The sequence below is a fragment of the Eubalaena glacialis genome, chromosome 10 (genome assembly GCF_028564815.1).
Source record: "Eubalaena glacialis isolate mEubGla1 chromosome 10, mEubGla1.1.hap2.+ XY, whole genome shotgun sequence".
NCBI lineage: Eukaryota > Metazoa > Chordata > Mammalia > Artiodactyla > Balaenidae > Eubalaena > Eubalaena glacialis.
This window is the reverse complement of record NC_083725.1, coordinates 12062804-12089492: the sequence shown is the minus strand read 5'-3', so window position 1 is coordinate 12089492 and position 26689 is coordinate 12062804. Positions and strand designations below refer to the sequence as shown.

Genomic DNA, 26689 nt, shown 5'->3' with positions numbered 1-26689 from the left:
GACCTACTAGAGAATGGACTTGAGGATATGGGGAGGAGGAGGGGTGAGATGTGACAGGGTGAGAGAGTGTCATGGACATATATACACTACCAAATGTAAAATAGATAGCTAGTGGGAAGCAGCCGCATAGCACAGGGAGATCAGCTCGGTGCTTTGTGACCACCTAGAGGGGTGGGATGGGGAGGGTGGGAGGGAGGGAGATGCAAGAGGGAAGAGATATGGGAACATATGTATATGTGTAACTGATTCACTTTGTTATAAAGCAGAAACTAACCATTGTAAAGCAATTATACTTCAATAAAGATGTTAAAAAAAAAAAAAAAGACACACCAAAAAAAAACAAAAAGAAAGGGTTCAAAGCTATGAGATTTGGACTAACCCTTCAAGAATGTAGAATTTGATTAGAGAGGAGATAAAGACATTCTAGGAGGGAGATTATTATGTGAGCAAAGATCTACAACTAGAAACGTGCAAGGTGTGTTTTTGGTTTGCATTTTAGCTTAATGTTGTAATTAACTTATTGGAAGTATTCTTTGTAGTTATGGGAGATTAATATTGAACAGTGTTTTAGTTCCTGTGTCCAAAGGTTACTGAATGTTTATTATTTCTCAATGCAACTATCTTATCAATCCATATAAACTGAAACAGCAGAAAGAAGCGGACTTCTTACTTGGTCATTTTTTTCAGGATCCACTCCCATTCTGAGAAAATTGATTCTGTGAAAAGTACTAAGTTGAAAGTTCATATTATTTGAGGTTTCCATTAATGAAATATACTTTTGTGAGCCTTGGCTTTATACCAAGTGGGAAAAGAGTGGTTGAATTCTCGTATTTATCCTTTTTATTAGAGATAGGAAGAGTGATTTTATTGACATATTTTTTTTTAAATTCATGTGAATCACTTTATTTTGATATTTGCTTTATTGAGGTGGTATTGACATATTTTTGAACAAGCAATAGTTTGACTGAATTCATTGAATGGTTTAAGACTCTAAAACATTTTCTCTCATTATAATTATATATTTTTAAAAGTCTAATTTTCATAAGGGACAAATTCTACATGGATATGAAAGGGGAATGATTGATGGACAAGTATGGGAGAAAGATATAGATTTTTAAATGGATCCACGTAAGCGAGGAAGATTCCTTGAGTGATATGAACTTGAAGAACAGAAGTGGTTTAGCAGATAGACTGTCTAATGGTTTGAGATAATTTCCAAAGGCAACAAAAAGTGAAAATACAAATCAGACAGAGAGAAAAGAGCTATCCAGAATGATACTTTTGAACTAAATTAAAAAAAGAAAGAATTGAGGCCAATAAGAACACAGTGGTAGCGCTGACATGAATCACATGGATCTAGTGTCACATGATAAGGTGACAGCATGGATGATGGTTCTGTTGTTGGTAGTTGAGATAAACAATGCTGCCAGGAGGTGAAGCCTCCAGGACTTTTTGGGGGTACTGGTCTAGTACTTCTGATCTCCTCCTGGTCCATATTTGGCTGTCTCCCCTTAGAATTCAGTACCCTTGGATCCCAGCATATCTTGTATTTTCAAGGTCCTTGTGTAATTTCACACAATTTGATTTTGATTCCTGGTGGCTGAATGTATGTAGACAAGAATTAGGCTGACGTAGAAAGTATTTTGTTTCTCCCATGATTCAGATCGCCTCAACCTCCCAAGTGTACTGGTGTTGAACAGCTGTGGAATAACCTGTGCAGGAGATGAAAAAGAAATTGCTGCCTTCTGTGCTCATGTGTCAGAACTAGATCTTTCTGACAACAAACTCGAAGACTGGCACGAGGTAAAGTTTTTATACTGCTGCATTTTGCTGAAGTGCAGCAATAACTCACTGTATTATTGTTTATGTTGTTACGTATGCTGCTGAATTCTGGTTCTCACTTGAGATTCTTCTCTGTATGTCTCAAGAGAAATAACTGACTGCTTCAACTGTTTCTATGGTGATTTTTCAATGAACTTTGTTATTGCTGATTTGTTTTTCATTAATGTGAAAAGCACTGAGGAACTTTATTCCAGGCGTCAAGAGGTTAATAAGACCACAGAGGTTTAGATTGCTAACAGTGCATTAAATGCTCTACTATTTCACTAGGTGACACATCCTGTGCCCATTCTCTGCTACTACTTCAACATTTATTACTATAAATTGACATAAAAATTACTGGAGCTCGAAACTAAGGTTATAAAAATATTTATTCTTGTTACTGAAATTTATTCCAAATCTTTTAGAACTTTTCCTTATTTTAAGTTGCACTGGTAATTTGACATAACTGATGCCTTTGACCTCAGAGTAACTCTAAACCAACTTGCACAAATAAAAGTATTACGACATTTTCTCTTATTATTATATATAACATTACCTACCTGATTATAACATGACCTGATAGAAGCTAGCCTTAAGAATAAGAGAGAAATAGTTCTTCCTACTTAATTTCCTGCCTTAATTTAGGTTCTTATTTCCTGTTTGGAAAAGTGTCCTAGTGGGTTTTCCTGACTCTGGTTTTACTCTGCTTCCTGTAAGCTAACCTTCTACGGTGCTACCAGACTCCTTTTAATAAATGAAGTGTGATTGTGAAACTCTCCTGCTTCAAGTCCCTTAGCTGCTTTTCACCACCTCCAAACTATGGTCTGAACTCTCTAAGTGTGACCCTCTATCATGCGGCCCTTTGCTATTTCTAGAGTTTTATCTCCATCTTTAGCCATGTGCTTTTCTTGCAGCTCATGATAAATCTGGACATGAAAAGCTTCCTTGCTTTTATTCATTCTAAATCTACTGTTCTCTTTCTCCTCTGTCTACCCAGTTGCTTCCTGTGTATCTTTCAAGACTTGGCCCAAGTTGCTGTTCCTCTCAAACTTTCCCTGACTCTCACTCAGGCAGAATTAGATTATCCTAACACCTGTATCATGTTGCTATAAAGGGATTCATTACATTGTAGCACAATCACTTGCTTACTTGACAGTTTTCCTACTAGACCATGAGCTTATTCAGGGTTTTGTTTTTTATCATCAGCACTGGCATTCTAGGCATTCAAATGTTTGCTGAATGCCTTAATGAATAAATGATTGTATCTTCAGGTTTGATCAGGCCCACTTGTTCTAACTTTTCCTGTGATCTTAAGACATTCACTTAATCCTTTATCATCCATAAGACAGGACTGTTGATAAAATTAATCATCGAGACATTTGGTAGATATTAAATGTGATACGGATTCTAAGACAGCTTTCTTGTTTAAGAAAAATCGATCTATAGCCCATTTTTCTTTAGCTTTTCTTATATTCGTCTATTTCATAGTCTTGTTTAATCTGGTATCTGTGCTACCAGATATATTTCCTATTTTTATTAAGATGTTTACCAAAATTCTTTGAGATGCACGTCACTTGATTTCTAAGTCATGTGTTAATATATACAGATTTACTTGGCTGTTCCAAGAAACAATCTCTATTTGTCCATGTAATTATTGATTGATTTACTTATCCAAACAACTATTATAGTTCACTGTTCAACGAATTACAGTCTGTGCCTTCTGGGTCCTTTGAGATGCTTAATTGACACGCATGCTCTGTCCACACTGCACAGATGCAAAAAGAACTACCTTGTTAGTCCTCCTTCTCCACAGTTCCCTCAATAGTCCTGCTGAACCTCTGGTGAGATTTTTGACCTGCATGGGTGACAAGTCAGACCAACTCTTACCCTGAATCATTTCAGCTCCTATGTTCACAGGCTGATTCCCCTAAATTTATTTCTTTGGGAGTAAAAATCTCATAAAGGTGTTGTGCTTTGTACTTTGACCTATACTTTGACCACATACATAAGCTTTTGCTAACTGGTAGAAACAGTTTACTAGTGATATAGTTGCTACCTCAGAAGAACAATGTGTGTCACCATGGATCAGAACAGAGAGTTTACGCTAGGTAATTCAGCCTTTTCTCTGCTTAGACAAAGGTCTCCACTGAAAATTTTCCAGCTCACATTGACAGATACAGCCAGAGGGTCACATGTTTATTTGTACTCTATTGGTGCTCGGTTTGTATATTCCTGTAAGTGCCCTATAGTCTGATTTTAGGCAGTTTTCAAATGAATGTTTGTTGCTGCTACCTTTCAGGTTTCCATTTATTTTTGTTTTCATCATTCCTTTATATTTTGTCCTTAGCCTTAACTGTAGTTGATCCCAATCTTCTAGAATGTATATCAGAACACAGAGAGGTGGCAGAAGTACTGACAATGAAAGAATATTGATCTTTAGGATTGATTAAACTCTTTGCCAAGCTGCAAAATGCCTCATAGGTCACAGTTTTAAGACATTACATTTCAACCCATTGCAACCCATGTATTTGATTACCCAGAAGATCATTTGTCCCTGGCCATTAACCAAGTTTATTTCAGCCAGTATTTGATATACCAACGTGGAACAGAATAATCTAGTTGGTTCTTTTCGTGTTTTTGAATGATCACTAATGTTATGAGTATCTTCTTTTATAGTTTAAACTACTGGCTGCTTTATATTCAGAGACTAATATAAATATGAGTGAGAAGTGTAATACTTTGGGGAGAGGCAAAGATTTGTCTCCGTCCATCTAAAACTGGGCCTCTATGTATAAAAAAAGAAAATGACGCATTTTTTTAGCATTTGATTTGAATTTTTTGGCTAAGCAGATTTTTGTCTGACTTTTCCCAAGGTCCCTCTTTTTTCCTCCTTTCCTTATCAAAACCATTTTATAAAAGACATTACACTAAGCAGTTGAGAGGAGGGAGGAATTCACCATGGGTGAGATAGAGAATAGCTTGGGTATGAATTACAGATTGTCATCTTACTACCCTTTCCCCGTTTTTCTTAAAACTTTAGTTTCTTCCTTTTCCAAAGTCAGAGTAGAGGGTCCCCTATTAAATCATAGAGTTTCGGAGATCTAAAAGGTGATCTGAGTTCATCTCCATGTTTCTGCACATGAGTGTCCTGAACTCACTCCAGCTAGAAGAGTCTTTATTTTTAGAATTTAAAAGAGAGAAGTCAGTATACTGCCCTAGACACTCACTGAATAATAATAGCCTTTACTATTAAGACATTTTCTACCATGAATAAATTTACCTGTGTAATGAATACAATATTTTCCAGAATCTTATCATTAATTTAAGGTTACACAAAATCCTTTTTAATTTTAACCTTTTAAAGAAAATATTGACTTCTAACATATATTATTTTTCCTGCTTGGATCATTAAACTGTAGTCCAATTTCATCTTTTTTAGGATATTCTAGGGCTAATGAGTCATTATTTTAAATCTTTATTCTCATTGGACAGTAGTGCAGATGCAGACTGTGAAGAAGATCACATCATGGATCTGCTAGCCTTGGGAATTCTTTCAGAAATTGCCTCAAAGACTCTGATAGTATCCACTTTGGGGGATGTTTTCTTCTTTATTACAAAAATAAAATATGAAGGGTTGTGGTTAGCAAAGGTTTATGTGTTGTTTACTTAACTGGGGTTGTACTATAATTAGCAGTTATTCTCCATGCTGTAGTTGGAGCACAATTCCTTTTCATCTTTTTTTGGCCCTTAAAAGAGGTGAAGCATAGCTAGTCATCATCTTATGTATGAAAGGCCTTCATATATTGGTATCCAGGTGGTAGACTGCAGTGAAGGATTGGTCCTTGTGTGGACTGTTTAGCTGTGTTGTGGCCACACACTAAACTCCAGATCCTAGCTGTATATCACACAAATACTTGTTATTACCATTTGGTCTCAGAAGAGACCAAACAGGAGAATATATGCTGACTGGTATGAATCTCTTACATTTTAAACTGAAACCTAGTGTATTTTCCTCTGAAAGATAGCTTAGTTATTCATTTATAAAATGAAAATAAATACGGTACTACTTCAGAGGGTGTGTTAGAATAGATGAACTAGTGTGTGTGAAGACCATTCCCTCTGACATACTTCTCCGAACCTCCTTGGAATTAATTTACTTCTCACTGATTTTAGAGCTCCTAAACTGTACAGTACATAGTACACAGACCTAATGTAAAGTACAGACTCCCTTTTCGTTCTCCCTATAGTCCTCGACACTGGATACATTTTTGTCATTACCTATGGAGCTCTGAAAAGAAACAAGTATCCAGGTCCCAACCATGAAGCTTGTCCCACCTGTGAAGCTTCTGATTCAATAGTTTATGGTGGCTCCTGGGAATCAGTATATTTTTTAAATTCTACTAATGATTTTAAATATGACATATTTAAATAAATGTGATATGACATATAATCAGGGTTGAGATACTGGTTCATACTGTACATATCCTATTAGTCATAGTTACATTTATTAAATGGTTTTGTGCCATTAATTTAATCAACAAACATTAAGTGCCCACTTTGCAGTAGTGAACCAGGTAAGTACTATCCCTGCTTGTACATTCTCTTGGGCAGTAGGTAAGGAAACAAGTTTCTAAAATATGTACCAATCACTGTTAAGTGCTTTACACATGTATCTCATCTAATCCTACCAACAGTACTGTAAAATAGGTGGGAACTGTTTTCTCTAGTTTACAAATAAGGAAACTGAGATGTGGAAAGGTTAAGTAACTTGTCAAACCACACAGCTAGGAAGTGTTAGAACCCGCTTTGAGTCCAGGTTTTCTGATTCTAAAACCAATCCTAACTATTCTGTTCTACTCCTTTTCTCATAACTTTTAGTTACCATGTCGCCTGGCTGATTGATGCTTAATACATTTACTGGGCTTCTGGTGTTTATATCATACTTGTTTAAGCTAGTTCTTCATTTTTTCTGGTTATATTTATGATTTACTTGTTGTGGTATATTGGAAAGAACAATGGCTCTGATTTTTAAATCCTAGATTTGGCTTTAGTGACTCTGAAACCTTACTCAAATTATTTAACATCTCCGAGCCTCAGTTTCCTCATTTATTAAAATAAAAGAATATTAGTTATCTTGCAAGTTGTTTTGAGAATTTAGTGAAATAAGTTATATTTTAAAAACCTAGTACAATGCAGAGCAAATAGTTAAGGTCAGTAATCAGTAAAGCTCATTTCCTTTTTTTTTTCTGTCTACCAAGTTGCTAGCTAAATCATTAAGTTGATGATCATGTTTTCTCCTTTGTAATATAGTTACGGATGCTTTTTATTTCTGAGTAAATATATTTTAAAGTTTGGTGCATCTTTGAACCAAGCCAAAACTGTTTTCCAAGTGATTGTGACTATGTGATCAATTTTGAATACCTGAATTGTTACCATGTAGTCTTTAATAAACCTTCAGTTAGCCTTAATATTCTACTGCGGATGGAAGGAAGGAGATATTCAAAGAGAATTACTGTACATGACCCAATCCCAGCTCTTTAAAACTTGTAGCCTAAAATGTCATCTAAATGATCTTTTCTCCAAAATATCATGTAGTGATATCAAGAGAATATTATACAGAGTAGAATCAAAAACTTTGCCAAAGGTAACATGGAAAATTTTTCTTTTCTACCATTAATTTTCAGTTATGCTACTATTTCATAGAAAGAGATTAAATTATTTGCCATGATTTGTTGCAATTATTTATGCCTCTCTGTGGGTACCATCACTAAATAGGACTCCATAATGTAAATGGCCCTTTGCCTGGAGACCCACTCACTTAGGTTTTCTTGAGTATGATTGTTGTTTAAAAGCTCTGATTACTGCCTGATATGCTTTTCCTTTTTTTCTCCACAGGTCAGTAAAATTGTGTCAAATGTTCCCCAGTTGGAGTTTCTAAACCTGAGTTCCAACCCTCTGAATTTATCGGTTTTAGAAAGAACATGTGCTGGGTCCTTCTCCAGGGTTCGAAAACTTGTTCTCAACAACAGCAAAGCTTCTTGGGAGACAGTCCACACGATACTGCAGGAGTTACCAGAGTAAGCCCAGAGAGCATGATGGAGAGGGAGCCATGTTGCCGTCTGTGTTAGTACATAGAGTTACTGCTGGTCTCCCATCTCAGAAATACTAGAACTGCAGATTGAATGGAGAATGAGGTTAGAAAAATGAAGTAATTAAATGAGGCTGTGAGGGTAATCTAGTAGCATTTTCATTGGAATACTTGTTCAGTGTTGGGTAGCACCAAGACATGGGATATGTCATCCTTTGGCGAGAAGATATCCCTGAGAAGCACTTATCGTTTCGAGATCAACCCAGCCTTTTTCCATTTTAATCTTCTGATTACCTGATTCCAGAATTTTGCCTTAGCACTTTTCTTTGGGAGGAAAACAAAATCATAGTGTCTCTAAAATATATTAACACTCAGATGATTAAGTGCCTAGCTTGCATGATGGGAAAATGGACCTAGTATTCCTTTCAATAATTTAAGCAGGAAATTATACTTCTGTTTGTCAGCTTAGAAATGCTCTGTTATGTTTTGTTTGTATCTATCTTTGTATATGCACATAAATATTAAAAGGAAGTAGTTTAAAGAAATATATGAAGCTGTAGTCTCCTTGACTGTCTAAATATGGAAATTATGAAAGCCTTTCAGAATCTGGTCTCAACTTACTTATTCCCTCTTAGTTTCTCACTTTCCCTCTAATGAGATTGGTTTTCTCACTGCATGCAACATCTAGCATGGCATGGAATGAGCTTTTAAATCTCAGTTCCACTTACTATCCTTATGACCTTTGATAAGCTTTTGTCTATAAAATGAACATAATTGTCTATAAAATTGCAGAAATAGAAGTACAGTCTATAAAGCACCTGCACAGGACCTGACACAGGGTAGGAATTCAATAAATGATAGTTATTATTTCTTTTTCTAAATACTTGTTCATGTTGTTTCTAGAATTTCCTTCTATGTCCTCTCAATTTACCCAAGTCTACCCCTCCTTCAAGGCCATGCATCCTTTCCTGACTATCCCAACCACAATTTCAATCCTATTCCTATATGAAGTACTGTTGTACTTACAGTTAGTGCTGCTTCATTTAGCACTTATTTACTTAAGCACAAAATTAATTTAGTACTGGGTTTTATCATTCTCTGCTGTTTTATGTGTTTTAGGTTTTGTCTTCCCAGCTGTATTTTAAGCTTCAGAAAGACATCTTTATAATTTTCTCTACAACACCTAGCAGAGTCTCATACATAGTAGGCGCTTATTTATTGAATGACTGAAAATAGGTGCAGAGTAGAAACTTAACTGCTTTAAACAATGAAATATTTCCTTTTTTCTCTGCAGTTTGGAAGAGCTCTTCCTGTGCCTTAATGACTATGAAACAGTGTCTTGTCCTTCTATTTGCTGTCCTTCTCTTAAGCTACTACATATAACAGACAATAACCTCCAAGACTGGACTGAAATACGCAAGTTAGGAGTTATGTTTCCTTCACTGGATACCCTCGTCCTGGCCAACAACCATTTGAATGCTATTGAGGAGCCTGATGATTCATTGGCTAGGTTGTTTCCTAATCTGCGATCCATCAGCCTCCACAAGGCAGGTGAGGAACAGGCCTGTTCTCATTCTACATGCAGATTGATCTGAACTTATGCATGAAATACAGTGAAAGTGTATTTCTGTCAGTCACAGCTCTGCCTTCTTACAGGATGAATTTCAAAAGTGACATGCAGATGCCTATTTTTTTTAAATAAATTTATTTATTTAATTTATTTATTTTTGGCTGCGTTGGGTCTTCGTTGCTGCGCACGGACTTTCTCTGGTTGCGGTGAGCGGGGGCTACTCTTTGCTGCGGTGCGCGGGCTTCTCATTGTGGTGGCTTCTCTTGTTGTGGAGCTCGGGCTCTAGGCGTATGGGCTTCCGTAGCTGTGGCTCGCAGGCTCAGTAGTTGTGGCTCGCGGGCTCTAGAGCACAGGCTCAGTAGTTGTGGCGCACGGGCTTAGTTGCTCCGCGGCATGTGGGATCTTCCCGGACCAGAGCTCGAACCTGTGTCCCCTGCATCGGCAGGCGGATTCTTAACCACTGCGCCACCAGGGAAGCCTGCAGATGCCTAATGATTAGCTAAATTTAAGGCATTCATTTCCATAAATGCCCTGATAAATATCAGTATTTATCAAATATTTGTTTGGCATAGCATTATATTAGCTATTAATATTTTGTATATTAAAGGGGTCATGCTATGAAAAGAGTGAAATGAAATTGATGAATTGGATAGTAAAAAGCAGGGTAAAAAGAGTACAGAGAATTACAGACTAGACTGTTTTGTCTGGATTTAGGTTGAGGAATCCCAACCTGCTATGGCTTTCAAATTCTCACTTTCCTTTTCTAGTGTTTACATATAATTGATTACCAGTTTGTTGCCATCTGATTCTGTATATCACAGGAATGAATATTTTAGCCTCTTTTTTAAAATTAATTAATTATTTTTTAGAGTCTTTATATTCACAGCAAAACAGAGCAGAGAGTACACAGAGCTCCCGTATACTCCCCGCCCTACATGGGAACAACCTCCCCCGCTATCAACATCCCAGCACCTAAGTGACACCTTTCAGTTTACCTGCCTTGACATGTCATCATCCAAAGGCCATGGTGTACATTAGGGCTCACCCTTGGTGTTGTACATTCTGTGGGTTTGGACAAATCTGTAATGACACACATTGTAGTATTGTACATAATATATAGTTTACTGCCCAAACCATCTTCTGTGCCTATTCATCCCTCCCTCCCCCCTAATCCCTGGCAACCACTTATCTTTCTGCTGTCTCCATAGTTTTGCCTCTTCCAGAATGTCATATAGTTGGAATCATACAATATGTAGCCTTTTCAGATTGGCTTCTTTCTCTTGGTATTACGTATTTAAATGTTCCTTTTTTAGCACTAAATAATATTCCATTGTCTGGATGTACCACAGTTTATTTATCCACTCGCAGACTGAAGGACATCATGATTGCTTCCAAGTGTTAGTTTAATTAATAAAGCTGCTGTAAACCTCCATGTGCAGGTTTTTGTGTGGACATAAGTTTTCAGTTCATTTGGGTGAATAACAAAGAGTGCAGTTGGTAGATCATATGGTAAGAGTACGTGTAGTTTTGTAATAAGCCGCCAAACTCTTTTCCAAAGTGGCTGTATCATTTTGCATTGCACCAGCAATGGGTGAGACTTCCTGTTGCTCCACATCCTTTTTTTTTTTTTTTTTTTTTCAGTTTCAACATTTATCAGCATCTTGCTTCCTGTATTTATCCCCCATACTGTTTTTCCTTTGGGGGGAATATTTTAAAAGCAAATCTCAGCAATCATGTAATTTCAGCCTTAAAATCTTCAGTATGTATCTTTAACAGATAAAATGTACTCTCTTAGTCTACAACAACCCTCTTACCTGCACCTGATTTTTTTTCTATTGTCCCTTTCTACATTTATGTTGCTTCACATCCTTGACAGCATTTGGTGCTGTGAGTGTTTTGGCCTTTGGCCATTCTAATAGGTGTATAGTGGCATCTCATTGTTGTTTTAATTGCATTTTCCTGATGGCATATGATGTGGAACATCTTCTCATATGCTTTACTTGCCATCTGTACATCTTCTCTGGCGAGGTGTCTGTTCAGGTTTTCCACCCATTTTTTAATCGGATTGTTCATTTTCCTGTTGTTGAGTTTTAAGGGTTCTTTGTATATTTTATCAGTATGCCTTTAGCAAATGTATTCTCCCAGTGTATGGATTTTCTTCTCATTCTCTTGGTATTGTCTTTCAGCCTATTTTTAAAACAACTACCTAAGTAAAAATAATTCTGGCCTATAACTGAAAAAACATAAACTGTTTATTCCGCCACAGAGATTATAAGGGCGGGAATTAAGTCTTAAAAACAAGTGATTTGCCTAAGGAAGCTGTTTATTTCACAACTTGACATCCCTTGAGCTAACTCGATTCTTCCTCCTAGATGGCAATGCCATTCTGAAGGGAAGAGGACAGTGACCTGGGATGGTTTTGCACCAGGGTCCTCACAAACTGCTCCTCTGCCTTTACCCTTGCTGAAGTTTGATAGAAATAGGAAGGGACTACGTTGTTTTCTGCAATGGATTTAATGTGTTGTAAAACTGACCAGCTTCATTATTACAGGGATATTTTTCCTACCAGTGCCAAGTATTGACTTGACTTGGATGATACATTTGTTCACAGCTATAGGAAGAGCTTCCTTTTAGGTCTGAACAATCTTAATTTGTTTCATGTTTTCCTACCCAAGGGTTCAGTTTTTTTGTTTTTGATTTTGTTTGTTTGTTCTAAATGTTGAAACTGTTTTCCCTGTCCCCAAAATGAGGACAGTTGAAAGATGATATTTAGTTTTGGATTCTATTGACCTTGCCCATTTTAGTGTTTGTTAGGTAGACATTTACTCTGGCAGTGTCCACTCTGATCAACAGTTATGTTCTCTGAGTCTCTGTCTGATGAAAGAGTTGATCACATCACTTTTTCAATTATGTAATCATGGCATCCATCCTGCTTATTAAACCACCAGTGACCCCCTTTACCAGCCATTTGGGTGGAGAATCAGTAGATGAGTGGATGTTGGAGAGTAAAGGGGCTCCCTCGAGCACTGAGATCACAGGGGTAAGAGAGGTTACAGGGAAGTTTTTATTCCATTCTTTCCTTGGACAAAGAAAAATTTCAGGATCTCTAACTAGTTTATGATCATTTTAACATTTCAGAACCTATTAATGGAAATAAATTTTTTTGCTATGTTTATCTTCTCATTTGTGCGCTTTTCTGGATTTACTTAAACAATATATTTCTCAAATTAGGTTTGCAGTCCTGGGAAGACATTGACAAACTAAACTCATTCCCTAAACTTGAAGAAGTGAGGTTGTTAGGAATTCCTCTTCTTCAGCCATATACCACCGAGGAGAGAAGGAAATTGGTAATAGCCAGGTCTGTTGTACTGATTATTCTGCTTTCTTTTCTCGGGGCTTTGTTGTTTCATTAAAGGGATAATGCACTGTTTGGGGGTGAGGGGAGCGCACTGTATGTTTATCCATCTCTAGAACAGACTGCTTAAAGGAGCTGCTTCTGTAGCTCCAAATCCTAGAGGAAAAGGAATGCAATATGATGAGAAAAATGTGAAATATAATTGATCTGCCAAGACCACTGAAAAATTCCCTCACAAATCTATTCTATTTTTATACTTTTCAATATTTACAATATTTGAAATCCTGTTTTGGGTCATGAAGAAAAAGTAGGTATAATAGGGAATCAACTCTATTTTAGTTACCCTTATTTTCTGTGTTAACATAGAAGTCATTTAAAGTGTAAATACCTGAAAATTGGGCTGTTTCATTAGTGTAAAACTTAAGAGAGTAGCATCTGTGTTTTCGTCTTCAATGTAGATTGACTTAAACGTGACCACCATGCTGTTACCTTCTTCCTCTGACTCCCCTGCCTTTCGTGTCTCAGCCTCTGCCTCCCACAGACTACTGAAATGTCCCATGAGGGTTTATTTTTGTATGTGTCTTTAGCAGCAGTAAGGCTTGACTAAGATGTACAGGGCCACGGAGTTTTGATTTGTTCTCTCGTGTACTATACATAGTAGTTTTGACAGGGGAACAGTAGGCTTTAAGGTTCCCTAAAGAAGAGTGGTTCTCTAAACCAGTTTGATCTTTCTGACCAACTAATACCTAGCAGGTCTTTACTGCTTTCCAGTTGTTAACATACACAGTAATGTCCCACTGAAGAAATAAATTTCAGCATACTTTTCTTCTATGAAGAGTAAGTCTTGCAGGCCTTGTAGTTTATTTTCTTTACACAGTTCTTTTGTAAATATAATAAATGAATTCCTGAACTATATGACCAACTTGTACTGACTGCTTTGTAGACCTGTGCTGTCCAGTATGGTACCATCAGTCATGGGTGACTTTTGAGCACTTGAAATCATGGCTAGTCTGAATTGAAATTTGCCGTAAGTGAAAAAGACACACTGGATTTCAAACACTTTATATGAAAAAAAAGAACATTTAAGTATTAAATTAAGAACATTTAAGTATCTTAGTTATTTTTTTAGTATTGATTATAGATTGAAATGATTGTATCCTGGATATATTGAGTTAAATATAATATACTATTAAAATTAATCTTATCTGTTTTACTTTTTAAAATATGGCTACTAGAGAATTTAAAATTACGTGTGTGGCTTGCATGATACTTAAGTTGGACCGTGCTGCCTAGGATCTTATTTTGAAAGGTGAGGTATGGTTATAAAAGGTCAGTGTCACATCCAAAAATGAAACTTTAGATATTTTTGGTCCTTTTATTTCATACCACGTTAGTTCATGCTGGTAGTTGTACACAAGCAGAGCTACATCAAATGAGTCCTTTCAAGAGAATAAGACTGGGCCTCAAACCAATAATTTTATTTCTAAGGCTAAATATTTTTATTATCTTAAAATGTCTCTTTTGCTTTTTATTTATAGATTGCCATCGGTTTCCAAACTTAATGGCAGTGTTGTCACTGACGGTGAGCGAGAAGATTCTGAGAGATTTTTTATTCGTTACTATATTGATGTTCCACAGGAGGAAGTGCCATTCAGGTAAAAATCCCTCATCAGCTTAGCAACACTTTAGCAACTATTGAGGCAACCTAAGAACTATTGCTTTAGAGCAAAATCTAATAATTTGTTGTTGGACTCTCTTAGAGAACTTTGGTGATAGGTTAAAAAATAAAGGAAGAAATGCAAAAAGCAAACCTGCTTTATCTCATTTTCCACAGTGTATTTCTTCTAGCCTTGCACTTGTATTAAGAATGGTTGGGTAAGTACGTATTTGACTACTTCTAGTAGTTCCCACTCCATGTTCCTTATCATCAGTTCCTTTTTGATCCTCTTCTCCAGGAGCACATTTTCACCCATCCCCAAAACTGGTTTCTTCTTTCGCATTGCATCTGCTTTTAAGATATACTATGTTCTGCAGTTTGGAAGATTGGACAAATGTGCGCGAGGTTTAGAGAATATGAGAAAGGGACTAGAAAATAGACTGCTGAGGAAATATTAAAGGAATTAGGATGGTTGAGCAGGAATAGAAATGCTGAGGCCTAAATTAGTACCTTTAAGTATATGAAAAGTAAATATGTATTGTTTGGTGAGAAACTACCTTTAATATTCTGTAAATGTAAAGGAAATGTAGCAGATATGATATACGTAAGTATAAAGGAAAAAAAGACCCCCCCAAACAGGTTTCTGGGTGTTGGAAACTAGAATCAGTTACCCCCAAATTTATATTCTTTTCTTAATGACTTTAAGAATAATACGAAATCCCACTCGGCAGGAGGAGTTTCAAACCAACAAGATGCAAGTTAAGACTAAATGTGAGTCAAATCACATTCTGGTTATAAATTTCTTTTGTCCTTCTGGTTACAAATTTCTGTGATTCTATTTCATTCTTACTGAACATTATTTTTTCCCAAAGTTCTCTATTATTTACAGAATTTAAGGGGGTCGCCATTCTGTAAGGCTCAACCAGTGCTGTGTAAAAATATCTGTGCTATTATCAGTAGAATTTTAAAGCTTAAGCGTTTAAAAAATATTAGACAAATTAAGTAAGGATTTTGAAGCTAACCTTTTAAAATTAGCTAAGAACAGCTAGGTAGGGAGAGATGTGACTGCCTTTTTAACACAACCCAGAAATGTTAGGTTAAACCACATGAAAATTTTTTCGGGTTAAAAAAATGGTCTGATAACTATAGTTTTCATTTGATTCAATCTAACATATTAATTGAAGAAGTAAATATTCTGGCTTTAAGCATACGTCTATCATTATAGTTTACTTATCTTCCAGTCTGCTACAGGAAGTAGTATATACATAGGCAGTAAATTGTTTCTGTCCCTGATGGCATAATTATCCTAAAGTGCATTTATGCCTCTGTAGTAGTCAGTGTGCTTGAATGCATGTCATGGAAACCATCTTTAATCAGGGGAGGACTTTACTGGAGGGATATTGAGAAACTAAAAGAATTGCTAGGTGGGCTAGAGAACCCGGTTTAGACAGGAACCAAGGGAGGCAAGGATAGCCAAGGTTTCGACTTACAGTCTTCTTTATATATTTCTGTTGGCACTACAACGCTGGACTTAACCACTGAACACTTGCAGCCGTGTCATGGATTTTTGATTTCCCCATAAGTGCTGAAAATAATCCCTCGCTGACCTTTGCTTCATTCCCTAAGGGTCAAAACTATGCATCTGACCAATTGATTGGGTATGTTTAAGGCATGTGCCCACACTCTGTCTCCCAAGAGATTAGGGAAGACAGATTATCTTCTCCACTTTGGCTTCTGCAATGAGAGGTAGAATCTTGCTTCCCCTGATCTTGGGACTTCCCCCCAAATAGGAACAACTCAGCGAAAAGAATGTCTACTATAGTCCGACACTTTGACTTCTTTGACTCTCCCCATAGTTATATATTAAAAATTATTCTTACCTATCCTAATAAATTCCTTGTATAAATGAAAACACATTTCTCTCTCCCTGAAATGAGATAACCTATTATAATCCTACATAGACTGTGAGCAATTAGCTACTGCCAAAGATTTATACAGTCAAGGTATTTTAATTACCACTCTGGCCTTGCTGCCTATTTATGTAATTATGCCTCCTTTCTCACTCACTAGTAGTTAGAGGCCACTGCTTGGTCTCTTCCTTCCTTCTTCTATTTTTATTCTTATTAGTCATCCATTTTATACACATCAGTGTATACACGTCAATCCCAATCTTCCAATTCATCCCACCACCACCCACACCCCCCACCACTTTCCCCCCTTGGTGTCCATACGTTTGTTCTCTACATTTGTGTCTCAATTTCTGCCCTGCAAACCGGTTCATCTGTACCATTTTTCTAGGTTCCACATTTTTGCGTTAATATACGATATTTGTTTTTCTCTTTCTGACTTGCTTCACTCTGTATGACAGTCTCTAGATCCATCCACATCTCTACAAATGACCCAATTTCGTTCCTTTTTATGCCTGAGTAATATTCCATTGTATACATGTACCACATCTTCTTTATCCATTCATCTGTCGATGGGCATTTAGGTTGCTTCCATGACCTGACTATTGTAAATAGTGCTGCAATGAACATTGGGGTGCATGTGTCTTTTTGAATTATGGTTTTCTCTGGGTATATGCCCGGTAGTGGGATTGCTAGGTCATATGGTAATTCTATTTTTAGTTTTTTAAGGAACCTCCATACTGTTCTCCATAGTGGCTGTATCAATTTACATTCCCACCAACAGTGCAAGAGGGTTCCCTTTTCTCCACCCCCTCTCCAGCATTTGTTGTTTGTAGCTTTTCTGATGATGCCCATTCTAACTGGTGTGAGGTGATACCTCATTGTAGTTTTGATTTGCATTTCTCTAATAATTAGTGATGTTGAGCAGCTTTTCATGTGCTTCTTGGCCATTGTATGTCTTCTTTAGAGAAATGTCTATTTAGGTCTTCTCCCCATTTTTGGATTGGGTTGTTTGTTTTTTTAATATTGAGCTGCATGAACTGCTTATATATTTTGGAGATTAACCCTTTGTCCGTTGATTCGTTTGCAAATATTTTCTCCCATTCTGAGGGGTGTCTTTTCGTCTTGTTTATGGTTTCCTTTGCTGTGCAAAAGCTTTGAAGTTTCATTAGGTCCCATTTGTTTATTTTCGTTTTTATTTCCATTACTCTAAGAGGTGGATCAAAAAGGATCTTGCTGTGATTTATGTCAAAGAGTGTTCTTCCTATGTTTTCCTATAAGAGTTTTATAGTGTCCCATCTTACATTTAGGTCTCTAATCCATTTTGAGTTTATTTTTGTGTATGGTGTTAGGGAGTATTCTAATTTCATTCTTTTACATGTAGCTGTCCAGTTCTCCCAGCACCGCTTATTGAAGAGACTCTCCTTTCTCCATTGTATATCCTTGCCTCCTTTGTCATAGATTAGTTGAACATAGGTGCGTGGGTTTATCTCTGGGCTTTCTATCTTGTTCCATTGATCTATAGTTCTGTTTTTGTGCCAGTACCATATTGTCTTGATTACTGTAGCTTTGTAGTATAGTCTGAGGTCAGGGAGTCTGATTCCTCCAGCTCTGCTTTTTTCCCTCAAGACTGCTTTGGCTATTTGGGGTCTTTTGTGTCTCCATACAAATTTTAAGATTTTTTGTTCTAGTTCTGTGAAAAATGCCATTGGTAACTTGATAGGGATTGCATTGAATCTGTAGATTGCTTTGGGTAGTATAGTCATTTTCACAATATTGATTCTTCCAATCCAAGAACATGGTATATCTCTCCATCTGTTGGTTTCATCTTTAATTTCTTTCACCAGTGTCTTATAGTTTTCTGCACACAGATCTTTTGTCTCCCTAGGTAGGTTTACTCCTAGGTATTTTATTCTTTTTGTTGCAGTGGTAAATGGGAGTGTTTCCTTAATTTCTCTTTCAGATTTTTCATCATTAGTATATAGGAATGCAAGAGATCTCTGTGCATTAATTTTGTACCCTGCAACTTTACCAAATTCATTGATTAGCTCTAGTAGTTTTCTGGTGACATCTTTAGGATTCTCTATGTATAGTATCATGTCATCTGCAAACAGTGACAGTTTTACTTCTTCTTTTCCAATTTGTATTCCTTTTATTTCTTTTTCTTCTGTGATTGCCATGGCTAGGACGTCCAAAACTATGTTGAATAATAGTGGTGAGAGTGGACATCCTTGTCTTGTACCTGATCTTAGAGGAAATGCTTTCAGTTTTCCACCATTGAGAATGATGTTTGCTGTGGGTTTGTCATATATGACCTTTATTATGTTGAGGTAGGTTCCATCTATGCCCACTTTCTGGAGAGTTTTTTTCATAAATGGGTGTTGAATTTTGTCAAAAGCTTCTTTTGCATCTATTGAGATGATCATATGGTTTTTCTTCTTCAATTTGTTTATATGGTGTATCACATTGATTGATTTGCGTATATTGAAGAATCCTTGCATCCCTGGGATAAATCCCACTTGATCATGGTGTATGATCCTTTTAATGTGTTGTTGGATTCTATTTGCTAGTATTTTGTTGAGGATTTTTGCATCTGTATTCATCAGTGATATTGGTCTGTAATTTTCTTTTTTTGTAGTATCTTTGTCTGGTTTTGGTATCAGGGTGCTGGTGGCCCCATAGAATGAGTTTGGGAGTGTTCCTTCCTCTGCAATTTTTTGGAAGAGTTTGAGAAGGATGGGTGTTAACTCTTCTCTAAATGTTTGATAGAATTCACCTGTGAAGCCATCTGGTCCTGGACTTTCATTTGTTGGAAGATTTTTAATCACCGTTTCAATTTCATTACTTGTGATTGGTCTGTTCATGTTTTCTGTTTCTTCCTGGTTCAGTCTTGGAAGGTTATACATTTCTAAGAATTTGTCCATTTCTTCCAGGTTGTCCCTTTTATTGGCATAGGGTTGCTTGTAGTAGTCTCTTAGGATGCTTTGTATTTCTGCGGTGTCTGTTGTAACTTCTCCTTTTTCATTTCTAATTTTATTGATCTGAGTCCTCTCCCTCTTTTTCTTGATGAGTCTGGCTAATGGTTTATCAATTTTGTTTATCTTCTCAGAGAACAAGCTTTTAGTTTTATTGATCTTTGCTAATGTTTTCTTTGTTTCGATTTCATTTATTTCTGCTCTGATCTTGATGATTTCTTTCCTTCTGCTAACTTTGGGTTTTGTTTGTTCTTCTTTCTCTAGTTCCTTTAGGTGTAAGGTTAGATTGTTTACTTGAGATTTTTCTTGTTTCTTTAGGTAGGCTTGTATAGCTATAAACTTCCCTCTTAGAACTGCTTTTGCTGCATCCCATAGGTTTTGGATTGTTGTGTTTTCATTGTCATTTGTCTCTAGGTATTTTTTGATTTCCTCTTTGATTTCTTCAGTGATCTCTTGGTTATTTAGTAACGTATTGTTTCGCCTCCATGTGTTTGTGCTTTTTACGTTTTTTCCCTGTAATTGATTTCTAATCGCATACTGTTGTGGTCAGAAAAGATGCTTGATATGATTTCAATTTTCTTAAATTTACTGAGGCTTGATTTGTGACCCAAGATGTGATCTATCCTGGAGAATGTTCCGTGCACACTTAAGAAGAAAGTGTAATCTGCTATTTTTGGATGGAATGTCCTATAAATATCAATTAAGTCTATGTGGTCTGTTGTGTCATTTAAAGCTTGTGTTTCCTTATTAATTTTCTGTTTGGATGATCTGTCCATTGGTGTAAGTGAGGTGTTAAAGTCCCCCACTATTATTGTGTTACTGTCGATTTCCTCTTTTACAGCTGTTAGCAGTTGCCTTATGTATTGAGGTGCTCCCATGTTGGGTGCATATATATTTGTAATTGTTATATCTTCTTCTTGGATTGATCCCTTGATCATTATGTAGTGTCCTTCCTTGTCTCTTGTAACATTCTTTATTTTAAAGTCTATTTTATCTGATATGAGTATTGCTACTCCAGCTTTCTTTTGATTTCCATTTGCATGGAATATCTTTTTCCATCCCCTCACTTTCAGTCTGTATGTGTCCCTAGGTCTGAAGTGGGTGTCTTGTAGACAACATATATACAGGTCTTGTTTTTGTATCCATTCAGCACGCCTGTGTCTTTTGGTTGGAGCATTTAGTCCATTCACATTTAAGGTAATTATCCATATGTATGTTCCTATGACCATTTTCTTAATTGTTTTGGGTTTGTTTTTGTAGGTCCTTTTCTTCTCTTGTGTTCCCCACTTAGAGAAGTTCCTTTAGCATTTGTTGTAGAGCTGGTTTGGTGGTGCTGAATTCTCTTAGCTTTTGCTTGTCTGTAAAGCTTTTGATTTCTCCATTGAATCTGAATGAGATCCTTGCCAGGTAGAGTAATCTTGGTTGTACGTTCTTCCCTTTCATCACTTTAAGTATATCATTCCACTCCCTTCTGGCTTGTAGAGTTTCTGCTGAGAAATCAGCTGTTAACCTTATGGGAGTTCCCTTGTATGTTATTTGTCGTTTTTCCCTTGCTGCTTTCAATAATTTTTCTTTGTCTTTAATTTTTGCCAGTTTGATTACTATGTGTCTCTGCGTGTTTCTCCTTGGGTTTATCCTGTATGGGACTCTCTGCGCTTCCTGGACTTGGGTGGCTATTTCCTTTCCCATGTTAGGGAAATTTTCGACTATAATCTCTTCAAATATTTTCTTGGGTCCTTTCTCTCTCTCTTCTCCTTCTGGGTCTCCTATAATGCAAATGTTGTTGCGTTTAATGTTGTCCCAGAGGTCTCTTAGGCTGTCTTCATTTCTTTTCATTCTTTTTTCTTTATTCTGTTCCACAGCAGTGAATTCCACCATTCTGTCTTCCAGGTCACTTATCCGTTCTGCCTCAGTTATTCTGCTATTGATTCCTTCTAGTGTAGTTTTCATTTCAGTTATTGTATTGTTCATCTCTGTTTGTTTGTTCTTTAATTCTTCTAGGTCTTTGTTAAACATTTCTTGCATCTTCTCGATCTTTGCTTACATTCTTTTTTCAAGGTCCTGGATGATCTTCACTATCAGTATTCTGAATTCTTTTTCTTGAAGGTTGCCTATCTCCACTTCATTTAGTTGTTTTTCTGGGGTTTTATCTTGTTCCTTCATCTGGTACATAGCCCTCTGCCTTTTCATTTTGTCTGTCTTACTGTGAATGTGGTTTTTGTTCCACAGGCTGCAGGATTGTAGTTCTTCTTGCTTCTGCTGTCTGCCCTCTGGTGGATGAAGCTATCTAAGAAGCTTGTGCAAGTTTGCTGATGGGAGGGACTGGTGGTGGGTAGAGCTGGCTGTTGCTCTGGTGGGCAGAGCTCAGTAAAACTTTAATCCACTTGACTTCTGATGGGTGGGGCTGGGTTCCCTCCCTGCTGGTTGTTTGGCCTGAGGTGACCCAACACTGGAGCCTACCTGGGCTCTTTGGTGAGGCTAATGGCGGACTCTGGGAGGGCTCACGCCAAGGAGTACTTCCCAGAACTTCTGCTGCCAGTGTCCTTGTCCTCACGGTGAGACAGAGCCACCCCCCACCTCTGCCGGAGACCCTCTAACACTAGCAGGTAGGTCTGGTTCAGTCTCCCCTGGGGTCACTGCTCCTTCCCCTGGGTCCCGATGCGCACACTACTTTGTGTGTGCCCTCCAAGAGTGGAGTCTCTGTTTCCCCCAGTCCTTTCGAAGTCCTGCAATCAAATCCCGCTAGCCTTCAAAGTCTGATTCTCTAGGAATTCCTCCTCCTGTTGCCAGACCCCCAGGTTTGGAAGCCTGATGTGGGGCTCAGAACCTTCACTCCAGTGGGTGGACTTCTGTGGTATAAGTGTTCTCCAGTCTGTGAGTCACCCACCCAGCAGTTATCGGATTTGATTTTATTGTGATTGTGCCCCTCCTACCATCTCATTGTGGCTTCTCCTTTGTCTTTGGATGTGGGCTATCTTTTTTAGTGAGTTCCAGTGTCTTCCTGTCGGTGATTGTTCAGCAGTTAGTTGTGATTCTGGTGTTCTCGAAAGAGGGAGTGAGAGCATGTTCTTCTACTCCACCATCTTGAACCAATCTTCTCTTCCTTCCTTCTTGAAATTGAAATGGGCAACCTGATTTTAGTGTATCCTACCAGCATCCCTGGCCTGTAGAATGTTTTCCAAAGATGTGAGTGTTCTACTCACTAATGTATTTTTCTTTTTTAAAAAATAAATTTATTTATTTATTATTATTGATTTTTAATTTATTTTATTTTTGGCTGTGTTGGGTCTTTGTTGCTGAGCGTGGGCTTTCTCTAGTTGTGGCAAGCGGGGGCTACTCTTAGTTGTGGTGCGCGGGCTTCTCATTGTGGTGGCTTCTCTTGTAGCAGAGCTCGGGCTCTAGGCGCGCGGGCTTCAGTAATTGTGGCACACGGGCTGAGTAGTTGTGGCTCGCGGGCTCTAGAGCACAGGCTCAGTAGTTGTGATGCACGGGCTTAGTTGCTCCGTGACATGTGGGGTCTTCCCAGACCAGGGCTTGAACCTGTGTCCCCTGCACTGGCAGGTGGATTCTTAACCACTGTGCCACCAGGGAAGCCCAAATGTATTTTTCAAGGCCTTAGAGAAGGAAATGTCTCTGAGTCCTTTTAGGGTCCATAGATGGAAATGGGTAAAGGGGTAACATGGGTGACAATAATTTCCATCATTCCTGTGTCCTGAAGTTTTTGAATTCCTCCTTCCACATTATCTCAAATAATTTATGACATCTCAACTTCCTTTAGCATAGACCACCATTGAGTCCAGTTTCCAGTCAGTCAACTAGACAAATATTTAGAACCACTCTAAATGATTCTAAACCACTGAAGCTAGCCACTGAGGCTAGATTTTTGAATTCAGAACCTTTGGTAATATACCTACGCAAAATCAGCTGGATCTAGAATTGCTTTTCTTTCCTTGGTTAACACACTCATTTCCTATATTCCCTGTATTTATTTCCTATATGCTTGTCCATATAAGTGACCAAAGTCTTGTAAATGTTTTGATATTTTTGTAATTCACCCCACAGACCATGCTGTGATCTGATGGTAGTGCAGTAGAGTACATATGTGGAAGGATGAGGCAAATGGGGAATTAGTTTACACTTGCAAGGTAATTCCCTCAGGCAAGGGGATTTTACTGCCTTTTCAAGCAGAAGGGGAACAGTCCCACTGGACCCAGCTAGCAAGGGGGGCCTCAGTGAGGTTTAGGGATTCAGGATATTCCCAAGTCCTCAGAATCCTCCCTTATACTGCCATACAATTTGTTCTCTCTGTCTCTCTCTCTCCAATCAATGCTCCAGCTTTCATAGAATAGTCCCAATATGGATGCAAGTTTAACTGACCTCTAATTCAGCAACCTAGAGCATCAAACCTTGTGTATTTGTTTTCATAGCTACCTCAGCTCTATTGTTGTAAGACAGAAAAGATCCTTTTCTTAAAAGTACCTGGGTTTCAGTCTGTGCCTGAAGCCTAGTTTATAGGAACTTGACCTTAATATTCTCTTTATGTAAGCTGTCTTGTGCGCTTAGAATAGCAGATGCCCATAGTCTTGAATTCTTCATTCCCTTCATGTTGTTTTATTCTTGACAGCACTCTCTCAATCTCCTAGAGCATTTCATGTGAACTCAAGTGATAATTACTTATTTCACCACTCCATGTCAAGGACTTGCAGAATCCCTTCTATGAAAACTAATATGATATTCACTGGCCTCTACTAGGCCAGAAACCAATCCCAAATTGCCCTTAATTACCTGAGGTACTATTGCCAGTAATCTACTCCCTAGTACCAGTGCACACAACAGAAATCAACTCTGGCCAATTTAAGTAGGATAGGAATTTAGTAAAAGAATAATGAATACTATGTAGCACACAGAATTGACAAGATTAGAGAATTAGGCTTGGGCAGGATTGAGGGGAAGCCAAGATTTCTGTAGACCTCACTATGTAAACTGTATGCTTCTTACACTGGTTACTACACAGTCATCAGCTAGCTGCTCAACTCCATTGCCCTCAGACATTTGCAGCCATGTCTTTGAATGCTTGACTCTTCTCTATCTCCTGTGAATAATCTCTGTCAGACCTTATGTCCTTGCATTACATCTTAATATTTAAAATTCCAGCTATAGTTAGACAGGTTTATGTCACCTTCCCATGTTCTAACTTCCAGGGAGTGGAGAAAGAGAATATCTACTCCTCTTTAGCTTCTGTAGTGGGAAGTGGTTTCTGCCTCTCATCTGTCTTGGGTTTCCCTCAAATCAGAAGGGCATTCAGATGCTGGACAGCCAAAGCTGACATATACCCACTATAGTACATGTTCCCTAGTAGTTTTCTTGTAAGTCTCCTGGTGGAATGTTTTTTGAGCCATTGTGATGTGCCAGGGACTGTGTTAGGCACGTTAAAAAGAACTATAATAGCATTCATGCTGATGCGAGATGCAATGGTGAATAAGCACAGAGGAATTTATATTAAAATACATTCATTATGAATTAAGAGTGATATATAAACAGGGTATTAGTATCATACTTACCATACCTTTACATTGTCTTCCAAGTTATATGCATAATTTCTCTCCAAAATGCCAATGAATAGTGAATAGCACAGTGCATAGTTAGTAAAAGGTGAAGACTTGACTGCCTGGATAATTCAGTGTTTCATACAGAATCACATTTGAGCCTTAGTTTCCTTGGAGGGATTGAGGTATCCATTCATTTTGAGGAAAAAAAATTTCCTTTCATTTGACCATGGGTTTTTAAAATCAGTGTTTAACTTGATTTTCCTATAAATTCTAACTTCTACAGCATCCTTCCCTAGTTGTTAGGTTCCCTGAGCTTCTCCTCCTCCTCTCATTTTCCTGTCTTGTGTCATTAAACACCAAATACCTCTGCTCAACTTAGACATAAGTAAGAAAAATTAGCCAAAATGTCTTTTGAGGGCATGAATAAAAAGCCTTTATGATCAGTTTAGTGTCCTTTATGGTAGCAAAGTTATTTTGTGAGTCAGTTGAATTATTCACACACATCTGTTTCCATGTGATTAGTCATTTTGGCAACAGAAGACTTTAAAGATGATCCAGAAATTTACATATTCTGTTTTTCTATCTCAGAATAAAATACAAGCTCCAGTTACCTGTATGACTTCAACTTTTTTTGATGAACAGAATAAAATGTTTAGAGGACTGACAGGAGACATACTTATTAAGAGTGTTATAATTCCTTACAGGTGCTCAGTTATCTTCTTTATTGCCTTCTACTGTCAGGTGGAGCTGGAAGTTTAGCCTCTCTACTGTAGCTGTTTATGGTGATAATGGACTAACACACACACAAAAAGTGAGGAATTGCCCATATGTTTCATGTTTATTTACTTTGTGAAACAATAGGAGATGAAAGATCTCTGTTTCATGATTCTTGGCCTTTAAACATCATAGTATTTGCTTTTCCAATCAATAGACTCTTTCTTTTAGAGCCTTCCTCTGTGCCTTTCCTCTTCATGGCTTGTGTAGCAGTGGTGTGCTATTTCAAAATCAGTTCAGTTTGTGCAGCAGGTGGTTGAAAAGATGTCCTCACTGGGTTGGTCATATTTCAATCATTGAACTCTCATATTTTACCAGGAGACCTTCTAGGAAATAACTCTAGATTCTAATAGCTGGGTTTCAAAGGACAGTTTAATTTATTTACTGAATACCTACTATGGACTAAGAGGCTTAGAGCCAGAAGCTGAAGATAAGACAAAAAAAGTAGTGTCTACTCTCAAGAAGCTTGCCATCTGGACTAAGCTAGAGATATATTTCCTCTGCTGGAGCCTCCTCATGTTCCCAACCTCTAAAAACTCAGTTATCCCAGGATTTGGTGCTTGCACCTCTTCTCTTCTGTACTCATCCCCTAGGTACTTTCATCCAGTCCTGTGGCTTCCCATGCCTTTTGATTTCAAATAATTGCCAAATTTATACCTTCAGCTCTGATCTGCCCCTAAATTCCAGACTAGTATTTCCAGATACCTACTTGACATCTCCACCTGGATGTTTAAACCTAATGTGTCCAAAACTGAACTTTTGGTCCCTCCTTTACCTTTCCCTGGCCCCTTCCCCTCCCCGCCTTATCTCCTGCTCTGCACATTTTTCTCAATCTCTCCATTTTTCCAGTTGCTCAGGATTGAGAGTTGGGCATCATCCCTGATTTCTTTCTCCCACACCCCACGTCTAGTCCATTTGTTCTTGTTTTTATTTTCAATTCTGCTTTCAAAAATATATAGAATCTTACTACTTCTTAGCATCATTTTAGTTCAA

The 26689-nt window shown here is 37.7% G+C and overlaps 1 protein-coding gene across 1 annotated transcript in view; it reads left to right on the top strand.

Moving 5' to 3' along the window:
* Nucleotides 1-26689, top strand: part of TBCEL (tubulin folding cofactor E like) — a 70107-nt gene that overhangs the window by 22732 nt on the left and 20686 nt on the right. The window contains exons 3-7 of the mRNA XM_061203304.1: nt 1664-1803; nt 7717-7898; nt 9204-9460; nt 12711-12837; nt 14373-14489. Coding sequence (XP_061059287.1) covers nt 1664-1803; nt 7717-7898; nt 9204-9460; nt 12711-12837; nt 14373-14489 — 823 coding nt within the window. The remainder of the gene's footprint in view (nt 1-1663; nt 1804-7716; nt 7899-9203; nt 9461-12710; nt 12838-14372; nt 14490-26689) is intronic.